Genomic DNA, 10,801 nt, shown 5'->3' with positions numbered 1-10,801 from the left:
TAGAGCAGAGTAGCCCTCGGTCTAACCCGAGTCCTTTCTTTGTTTGGTAGTCTGTCAACTGTGTCGTCCAATTTTGAATAAATCGCATTTTCCTTCCCTCCTTTCACACCCACAATAATATAAACCCCTCTCTCCTCTCATTACTTCCACCGAACCACAATGTCAATGGATCCGATTCCAAGGTCCGGTAAGAAGACGACTGAGCTCCACCACATTTCTAGAAAGTGGAAAGACCCGAGAAGTGCAGAACGCAGCCCTGAACACAACATAGTCTGGACCGAACCACACCCGAGCAGCCACAAACCGCGTAGAGTCCCCGTTGTTTATTATCTCTCCAGAAATGGTAATCTTGAACATCCTCATTTTATTGAGGTTCCCCTTTCTTCCCCTGACGGTCTTTATCTTCGAGGTGAGTTGCAATTCAAATACTTTATGTTGTCGTGATCTGTTATCTTCTGTTATGTCTTCGTGTTAGAGGAAATGACTTGCACCTAGAAATTGATTTTGTGGTAAAAAAAAGTTATGATATTTCTCAATGGTTGAGAGATTACTATTCACAACCCGTTGGACCTGTTATTTGGTGCAATTAAAAAAAGTTGCGACACAATTTGTTGTCCGTTCACCTGTCATTTGTTTGTAATTTGTTATTTTAGCATTTTAATGAAAATTTCCAAAGCAACCAAAAAAAATGATTAGAGTAGTTTACTAGTTTTTTTTTTTTTTTTTAATATAACTATATTTCATTCCAATCATGGGGGCAAATTACATAAGAATAGCAGGAGACGAGTAAAACTACGCCGTATCCCTTCTCTGAATAGAAAACCCTAATCCGGTGAAATTTTATGCATTGTGTAGACGTGATCGATCGCCTGGATTCTCTGCGTGGAAAAGGAATGGCAGCATTATACTCGTGGTCTTCTAAACGGTTAGTTAGCTCGTCGATTTTGTTACGGATTTCACATAATGATTTTGATTTCTACTGCTAATAGATTAGGTTTCAATATACAGAAGTTACAAAAACGGATTCGTGTGGCACGATTTGGCTGAAAACGATTACATTTACCCAGCGAACGGGCAAGAGTACGTTCTCAAAGGATCAGAGCTTGTTACCGCCGGAAAACCGTCGTTGTCGCCGGAATTTGAAAAATCCGGCGACGATGATTTTCCGGTGGTGAGGCATAGAAGGAATCAATCATGGAGTGCAGTCGATCTGCACGAATACAAAGTCTACACCGGTGACTCATCCGCCGGAAAACTCGCCGGCGCCGCCGCTGACGCATCTACACAAACCGACGACAAACGCCGACGCCGTAAAGCGATGATCAAAGAAGAAACACAGGAAGAAATCAATGAAGAACAAGAAAACGAGAGTACAGAGCTTACAAGATACGAAATTTCACCACCACCGTCCGATTCAAGCCCCGAAACGCTAGAGTCGTTGATGAAAGCAGACGGTAAGCTAATCCTACGGCCAGAAACAGATGATCAGAACTTGAAAACCAATCCAACGGCTGGAAACAAAGTGAAAGCATCGTCAGTGCTGATGCAGCTGATTACGTGCGGGTCGATTTCGTTCAGAGATTGTGGACCGGGGGCTTATGGAAAAGATAACCCGGGTTTTTCGTTGATTTCACATTACAAGTCTAGGATGGTGCCACGTGGCAGTGTGGAGGATGGTACAGTAGAAGACGCTGTCGTTTTGAGGAAGAACCGAAGAGTTAAAAAACAGGTTGTCACAGAGGATAAAGAATATTTCAGTGGGAGTTTAATAGAAACAAAAAAAGAGGAATTTCCAGCTATTAAGCGATCTAATTCATACAATGGAGGTCGGTAAATTACCATTACCAAATATTATTATTAATATTAAATCGTATTTAGGTTATAATTTTACTTTTTTCTTTTTACTTATATGTCAAAACTGATATGAAGGTCGATTCATATGGGCTTTTATGTGGGGTGACCTTCGTATATTCTAATTCAGAAGTAGATTTAAGCACGTAAAACAGAGTTTAGTGTTTATGTATGTCACGGGTATGTTCTTAGTGGCTAAGCATGGTGCTCTCAGTTGCCCCGAGGAGAACCATTTTCCTTTTGGTTTTTGTATAAAGAGATGTTCGTTTCGTACTGCTACAAACTCATCGTCTACTACTTCTGATCAGTGGTGTGTGAGAAGTGCAATCGCTTCCGTTACATGAGTTTCCATAATCGTTGAGATGTCTAAGGATATGATGGCAATGGGTCGGGTAAACAGATATATCAACAAATCCCGAACCCGTCCCAAACCCAAGAAAAAATAAAACCCGTCTCAAACCCGATTACCCGACCCTAAACCCATCCCAAATACGTCGGTTTTCGGGTTACCCTTCGGGTTCAAATTCGAGTTCGATTGTCATCCCTTAGATAGGAGTAACCACTAACTCAAAATATTCCAGTAGAATGATTTTCGGATATTTGGCACGTCACATATGTTGTCTTTTAGCAATAAAATACATCTTTTTGCCATTTAAAGAAAAACATATAGTTGTCTGTATTAACTTTTAAGTAACAATAAATATTAAATACGAAGAAATAACAAAATAAATTGTGATCTATGCGACCCAACAATCAAGATGTCTTAGGTTTAAGTGACAACTAAGTTTTTTTTTCTTATTTTTTTATTTTTTTTAATGGCAAACGGAATATCATTACTCATCAAAAATCAATCAACGGCCCAACAATAAACGAAAATTGTTCTTATAACATTTTTTTATAGTTATTCAATGACTTCTTAAAACTATACCATTTGACTCATACAAATGATCATACGGAATTACGAAGGTATAACAGGTAAAAAGATGTCGCGTAGACTTATATATACACATGAAGTGCCGAAGAAGCATGGTTTTTGTTTAAAAAATCAAAATTTGCATGGTTCTAGACTTCAAAAGTCGAAAAAAAAATCAATATTTGCATGGTTTTAGGCTTCAAAATTCAAAAATGAGGTGACCGGCCAAAAATCAAGTAATGACACATCAACCTTAGTACTTTGTTCCCGAGTTAACTTAATGAAGGAAAAGAAAAGAAAGTAAAAATAAGAAAGGAAAAAACGACACACTTTTGAGCTAAAAAATAATGATGGTGCGAACCTCATGATTAACCAATGTGAATCAATCGTAATTCCATATCCCTTAAAATATATTTTTGGATGTGAATCACCCTCTCCTCATCAAGTCAAATTTGTTATTTTTAAATGTTGACTTAAATGACTTTATGTATAAAAAAATCCTACTTGAGCATTATCCTGATTTTCCCTACCATAAATTATTTTTAGAGATACTAAAATATAAATAGTTTTCATCGGTTGACCATAGTCACACATTTGTAGTCTAAATTAAACTTGCAGGTTTGGATTATGTGATGTTCATTTCGTAACAAGTTTGGGTGTAAGATTAACTTCTATATTAAAAAAGTAGGTAAAGTCTTTGTAAAATTACTATTTTACTCTTTTAATATACTACACGCACTATTAACGTAATTTAGTTAAAATCCCACCCTCTTTGTCCCTCATTGGTGAGTCCACCCACAAATCGAGTTCGACCGCACCACCGCACTCGTTAACACACACTCAAAACCACCACCTCCATAGAACCCACCTCTGTCGATTTTCCCTTGGTCTTCCTAGAAATCCTAGAAACGGTTTTAGAAATTTGACCACCAACTATAAATAACCATCAATATGCTCACTCCCCCTTTTACCATACAAAACGGTTTTAGAAATTTGACCACCAACCATAAACAACCATCAATATGCTCACTCCTCCTTTGACCATACATAAAAAACGATTTCGTTGCAATTAAGGATACAAACCTCCTAATAATTGTTCCATCGAAAGCCATATGGTCTCTTTCGACCGATCAAGATCTACCTGTGTCACATATGTAGTTTTCTTATATAAATTTTTTGGTATATACGTTTTCGACCCCTGGTTCTAAAGAAATTTTTGGGTATATACGTTTCCGACCCCTCCCCCTTAATTGTCAAGCTTCGCCACTGAAGATGAGACTACAAATGGTGGCGATTAATAGCGTAACTTAATTCACACCACATACAGTATTTGTATAATCAACACTCACTTTTAACATATATATTGTTTAAAAGGAAAATTTCATTAACACTAAAACATCACCCGAAAACCGGACGGCTCATCTTGATCTATTTTTGACCCCCCCCCCCCCCAAAGAGAGCGAACTTCACTAAAGATATCAGCTATCGAGACTTGTTTACCCTCAAACCTACAACCATTTCTCGTCTTCCAAATACTGCAACACGTAATGATCAAAATGCCTTGAAACACCACTTTTATCATATCTAAATCACTAACTTGCTTAATATTCTAATTAATACATCAAACAACAAGAATTTGTCCATGTGTTTTGAGTAAAGTAGGTTGTTGAACTCCAATAATTAAAGAGTGGATTTAGTTTCTCAAGACACAAAAAGTCAAACCAAGTAAGTTTGTCTTGTCTTTATGAATCCAAACTTTAAAACTCAAAAATCTTGACTGCACCTTGCACAGTGGGCCCACCTTGTTGGGGATCCATGTGATGTACTCTTCTCTCTCTGGGTGTGACCATGAACAACAGCTATGACAACCCAAGCTGACTCTTTGCAAGCTCCCGTCAATGCCAAAAGCTGGAGGCGTTACATAAATAAGGTTTTGTCTTGTTAGTTGGGTGAAATAACTCTTGTCATTATGTTAATATTATTTTTATAATAGCACATATTAAAATAAGGTTGAATGTTGTTGTTTATGAGAAAAGATAAGGATGTAACATTAACATGTGAGAAACATCAGAGAAACATAATTATATAATCCTCAAGTTTGTGTATTTATATGTTGATGTTGATTTTGTGTCTTTTCATTTTAAACAAGCTTATATCTCTATACACATTACATTCACACATCTGTTTTTTATATCGCATATCATTAGAAAAATGATCAAACTATACGGTGTAGAGAGGCTTGAAAATAGGATGTTATACGACATGTGGACGACACGTAAACACGCATCAGAAAAGTGGCGTGGTGCAAAAAAACAAGAGGTGTGAGATGGGGCGTGGAAGAGTGGCGTTATTCGACACGTGACACACATTTTTTTGTTATTATTTTATATTAATAAACTATTAAAAATCTATGTAATTTAAAAAGAAATCATTAATACTAATATGATGAATAACTTTAATAAAAAAAGATTACATAATTAAAAAAAACCCAAAAGTTAAAAAAAATAACCGAAACTAATTAAAAAAGCAATACTAAGTACGATATTTATCCATTATTTCTTGTTTCGCTTTCTCGTACATCACTCGTTCTTGTACTTTGCCCATGCCATAGGGGTTGTTCGGATCGAAGTTGCGGTTGTGTGGATGCATGGTTTTTTTATGAAAAATGTAGGGAGATTTTATAAAGTATAGAGTTGATTAGAAGAAAATAAGGTGAAAACTGGTGGAAAAGTTGAGTTTTTTTTTATACAAGGAGTGTATATATTTTTTTTAAAATGAAAATCTTTTTTTTTTTTAATTTGTGATGTTGGGGTCCAACGGCTACTAACCACGCCAATAGACAAACGCCACGTCAACCTAATCATTGCCTCGACGCCGGTGGAAAACGGTCCGCCCACACACAACGCCGGTCCCAAATGGTGTGTACGGCATGGAAAGGCATAAACGCCCCCAAACCTTGCCCATACCGTATAGTCTAAGAAAGTAATTATATACTCCAAATTAAAGTGGATAGTGTCTTAAGAAATTACGATAGTGTGTGTATAGGAGAAGTCGAATCAAACATCACAAATTGCAATGATAGTGTGTGTTGGAGAATGTGTTTTCTTTTTTTTCCTTTTGTGGTTTCTATTCATGCTTTATGTTTCTTTGGTGTGTTACATTATAAGTGTATGACATAAATTCGATTTACATTACATTTTGATTCTATCGTAATACTTATATAGGTTATACAGGGTTAAACAGAGTACGCTGAAACATATGTTTTCATATGGTTAACGCTTGGATAATCTATTTGATGTTTGCAACGGCCCGCCGGCGCATCGCTCGCGAGTCATAGTACTAGTTGTATTTATTAACTTTAAATTAACAACTTTGGCTGTGATTTGTAGGTTTTATTAAGGTTCAAATTATCTACGTAGCCTATTTGCACACCCTCTGCGTTGTATATGCCTCGTATAGGCCTATACGGGGCGTATAGGGTTACATCAAACTCAGTGTCTGACTCATGTCAGCTCAGGTTTGGCTGCTCCTATACGCCGCGTACACGCCTATACGTCAGTGGCGGACTTACAATGTTATTAGGGGTAGCACGGGCTACCCCTCAACCCCGTCTCCGTAGTGTAAAAATACTCATTAACTCCGTTTCCGTAGTGTAAAAATACCCCGCAACTTCGTCTATGTTATACAAAGGATACTCCTGGTCTAAAAAATAAAAAAAAATTAGGATACCCCTAAATTTTTGGGCTATTTCCGCCGCTGCTATACGTGGCGTATAGTACCCCTCGTATAGGTCTCGTATATAACTCTTGCCCCATATATGCCACGTATAGGTTATTATGGGTGTATATAAGGTTTTTTTACAAACATTTTATACAATATTAACGTTTTAGCAAACTTTTATAAAAAATAAGTTTTCTATTAACAAGTATAGGATATGATATAACGCCTGTATAGGCCTATACGAGACTTATATTATACACTATATGATACGATACGACAATACGATATCATAGGATACGATACAACACACGTATAGGCCTATATGTGTAGTATAGTTCCCGTATAGAATTATAGGTGTGATTTTTGTCCCGTATATGCCTATACAAAACCTATACGATACGATACTATAGGATACAATACAACACCCGTATAGGCATGTAGGTGTAGCATAGGTCCCGAATATGCCTATAAGCATATACAAGACCTATAGGGGACCTATACGAGACTTATAATATACATTATACGATACAATATGATACTATAAGATACGGTACAACACCCGTATAGCACTATAGGTGTAGTTTAGGTCACGTATAGGCCTATACTCTTATACAAGATCTATAGAGGACCTATATAAGACCTATACTACACTATATGATTCAATACTACATCCATAGGCCTATACAATGGCTATACGAGACTTATACTACACTATACGATACAATACAATACAATACGATACGAGACTATATGATAAGACACAACACTCGTATAGGCCTGTAGGTGTAGTATATGCCTCGTATAGGACTATAGGTGTGGTTTAGGTCCTGTATAGGCCTATAGGCATATACAAGACCTATATGGGACCTATATGAGACTTATACTCTACAGTATACAATACGAATGTCGTCCAAAAGACCATTATAGCCATGTTTTGTCCCCGGTCTAGCCCAAACTCAGGGGTATAATAGTCTTTTAAGCAACCCTAGACGTCCAATTTAGCCCTGTATGCGGCGTATATTTTTTTGTTTCTCTTTTTAATATTAGTGTTATTGATATTAAAAAAGAGAAAACAAAAAAAATAAAAATATATGCCGCATACAGGGCTAGACTGGGCGTCTAGTGTGGCCCAAAAGACCATTATAGCCCTGTTTTGCCCCCAGTCTAGCCCTAACTCAAAGGTATAATGGTCTTTTAAACAACCCTAGACGCCCAGTCTAGCCCTGTATGTGGCGTATTTTTTATTATTTTTTTTTTGTTTTCTCTTTTTAATATTAGTGTTATTGATATTAAAAAGAGAAAACAAAAAAAAAAAGAAAAATATATGCCGTATACAGGGCAAGACTGGGCGTCTAGTGTGGTCCAAAAGACCATTATAGCCTTGTGTTGCCCCTAGTCTAGCCCTAACTCAGAGGTATAATAGTTTTTTAAACAACCATAGACGCCCAGTCTAGCCTTGTACGCGGCATATATTTTTTTTGTTTTCTCTTTTTAAAAGTTTGCTAAAACGATTAAAAAATAATAAATAAAATAGCCCTGAGACACCCTCAGTCTAGGCCTAACTCAGGGCTAAAATGGTAATTTGCTATTTATAAAAGTGTTTAAAAAAAAAAACCTTTATAGACATACGCCTCTTATTTATAGGCCTTTACTAGACATATAAGAGAGGCAAAAAAGACAAAATTACCCATGCGTACATCCCTAAATCATGGGTAAAATGGTCTTTTTCGTCTATACGTCCCATAAAGGCCTATACAAGGCATATACGGGGCATACAAGACAAAATATGACATAATCAAAAATTCTCTTGAAAATTGGAAAAGGTTATACGCGACATATAGACCTATACAAAGTGTGTATGAGGATGTGTGAATAGACATTTGGGTGTGTGAATATATACACCCTTTATTTGACTTTGGTAAAAGATTCTTTGAGACTTGTTTAAAAGTTAAATAATTTGATTAAATTATTCGTCTTGTGAGACTTACTTTTGGGAACTAAAAGTAAGTTGCACTTTAACTTTCGTTCAAATTTAAAATAAAAAAGGCTATAACTAAAGCAGGCTTTAGAGCATTCACATCCAAAGAACCAAATTGTGAGTGTGGTGTTTTTAAAATATAAAAAGTATAAAAAATGGTTGTGAGTGGAGGAGAGAGAAAATGTTACTGTTCATCTGTATATTTGGGGCGGCACTGTTCACCCACTATAATTTTTTAATATATATTGATAGTGGTTGTGAGTGAAGGAGAGAGAAAAATGTAATGATAAAGGTATAAAAATATTATTTAATTGAAAAGGAGAGAGAAAAAGTATTTGTTTTTAGTGGAAATATATTGATATATGAGTTGTTTTTTAGTGGAATGTATGTATAATTTTAGGGTGCTGGATGTGAATGCTCTTATGTGTTGGGAATATTGGTGATACAACAAGAAAATACAAAAGTGTAAAGTGTTATAGTGATATCGTTTGCAGTTTTGCTTGCAAAGTCTTGAAATAAGAAACAAATGGAAGATTTAGGCTTGTGATATATTACGATTATTTTATGATAGATTCACATTTTTTTTATTTCGTTTGAGAATCATATAGATATACAGCATACTACAATTACAACTGTTTTAATAAATTATTACATGAACTAGATGTGTATTCGCTCTACTATAAAATATTATTTGTTTAATTAAAGAAAACATGTATCCACTCTATTTTAGAAAATTTAAACACGTGATGAGGAAAGGAAAACTATATCTAATGAAGGTGGCTTCAAAGATTATCATAAATGAGCAAACAACATATGTGGAAGGCATAATATCTTTTATGGTCACATGATGGTTAACAAAGTTCAAACCTAAGTGAAAAAGACAAAAAGAAAATGTATGTTATTCAAGGTGGATTTTGATAAAGCGTTTTGACTCTATTAATTCAAGCTTCCTCTATTCGGTAATGAAGCAAATGGGTTTTGGGGAAAATGGGGAAAATGGCGAAAAATGGATTTTGATAGTTAGGGTGGAGGGATCACTCACAACATGAGATGAGGTTGATGAATTGTAACTTGGGTACTCATGTGAACACCGTCCATCCCTCTTGGTACTGAGAATTAAGAGTGTTCAAAAAAATCCGGATCCGAAACCGAATCCGAAATATCTGAAAATCCGTATCCGAATTATCCGAAATTTCGGATAATCCGATATCCAACAACTATTTTTTTATAGATATATATAATATACGAGCCTTATATTTAGTTTGAAATCTAGTAAAAAATAATCGGATTCAGATGTGGATTTATGAATGTTTTAGTTATCAATGTTGGAAATTTGTATCTTCTTAGCTTCCCTCCGGATTTTATGTAACAACCTTTCACATTTCAAAAAAAAGTTGTTGAGAAGAGGAGATGGAGTTGGAATGGTTGTTAAAAACAATGATTGATTTCAGGCGTTTTCATTTGACAATACATTAATCTCATGTTTGTCTTGTTTATATGTTTGTAGGTCTCGTCATAGTTTTGGTTTGCTTTTTTTAATGTATATTCCACCCACGTTATGTACTACTACAAATTACATTCAACTCACATTTGAACTCCACCGTACCTATACACGTTAAAGAGCCTTTGCTTATAAACCTTTTATTATATATTCGTTTTAAACTTCTTATATACGCTTTAAAAAAATAAAACATATGTAGTAGCACCATAAACAAATCGGTTTACAATAGAGATTCTGTTGGAAACAATAAGTTGTTTGTTAATTCAGTCGCAAACATTATTAGTTTACAGGGTTCGTATATGGTTTAACTTGTTGTGTGTGTTTCGGGATAATGTTGAACAACTCTAAAAGTTCAAGGGATGTGTTTGATAGTATTCACAAAATTAAGGGTTGTAGTTGTGTTTACAGGAGTCTTCAAGGGTTGAAGTTGAAGTTCTTACTCATCATCTTGTGAAAAGATAGTTTGTATTAGTTGTTTCTTGTTACAATGTATGGGTTAATAAACTTGGTTTGGGTATTATCTTGTGTTAATTTCAGAGTTTTTACATAGTCTAGGCTCATTTAGGATGGCTTAAGGCTTTCGTTATATAGTGTCTAACAAATTATGGGATTGTTATTGGTTTCTTGCATTCAAACACCAAAGAAACAAAAGGCTAAATAGCCGATACAAAGAAAAGTAAACCAACTAAAAATAGGAAGCCAAATAATCTAAAAGAAGAATGATATAGGACAGGAGGAAAATCGGGAGAAGATTAAGGAGAACCAAATCTTTCACTCCCCCTCAAGTTGGAGCGTGAAGATCGCGAATGCCCAACTTGTCCAGTAGGTTCTTCAGAGC

The 10,801-nt window shown here is 35.5% G+C and overlaps 1 protein-coding gene across 1 annotated transcript; it reads left to right on the top strand.

The window, feature by feature from the left end:
- Positions 1-2,124, top strand: LOC110873191 (protein UPSTREAM OF FLC). The gene is made up of 3 exons (XM_022122121.2): positions 1-409; positions 856-925; positions 1,009-2,124. The coding sequence occupies exons 1-3, from the start codon at positions 160-162 to the stop codon at positions 1,832-1,834; spliced, it is 1,146 nt and encodes a 381-aa protein (XP_021977813.1). The 5' UTR covers positions 1-159; the 3' UTR covers positions 1,835-2,124.
- Positions 2,125-10,801: the final 8,677 nt, after the last annotated feature.

This window comes from Helianthus annuus, chromosome 8, assembly GCF_002127325.2.
Source record: "Helianthus annuus cultivar XRQ/B chromosome 8, HanXRQr2.0-SUNRISE, whole genome shotgun sequence".
Classification (NCBI taxonomy): Eukaryota; Viridiplantae; Streptophyta; class Magnoliopsida; order Asterales; family Asteraceae; genus Helianthus; species Helianthus annuus.
Note: the sequence above shows the minus strand (reverse complement) of the source record. Positions and strands in the feature narration are given on the sequence as shown.

Coding starts and splice junctions, on each gene's coding strand:
- LOC110873191 (XM_022122121.2), top strand. CDS start 160: ATGTCAATGGATCCGATTCCAAGGTCCGGTAAGAAGACGACTGAGCTC. Junction 410..855: donor TGACGGTCTTTATCTTCGAG/GTGAGTTGCAAT, acceptor TGCATTGTGTAG/ACGTGATCGATCGCCTGGAT. Junction 926..1,008: donor TACTCGTGGTCTTCTAAACG/GTTAGTTAGCTC, acceptor TTCAATATACAG/AAGTTACAAAAACGGATTCG.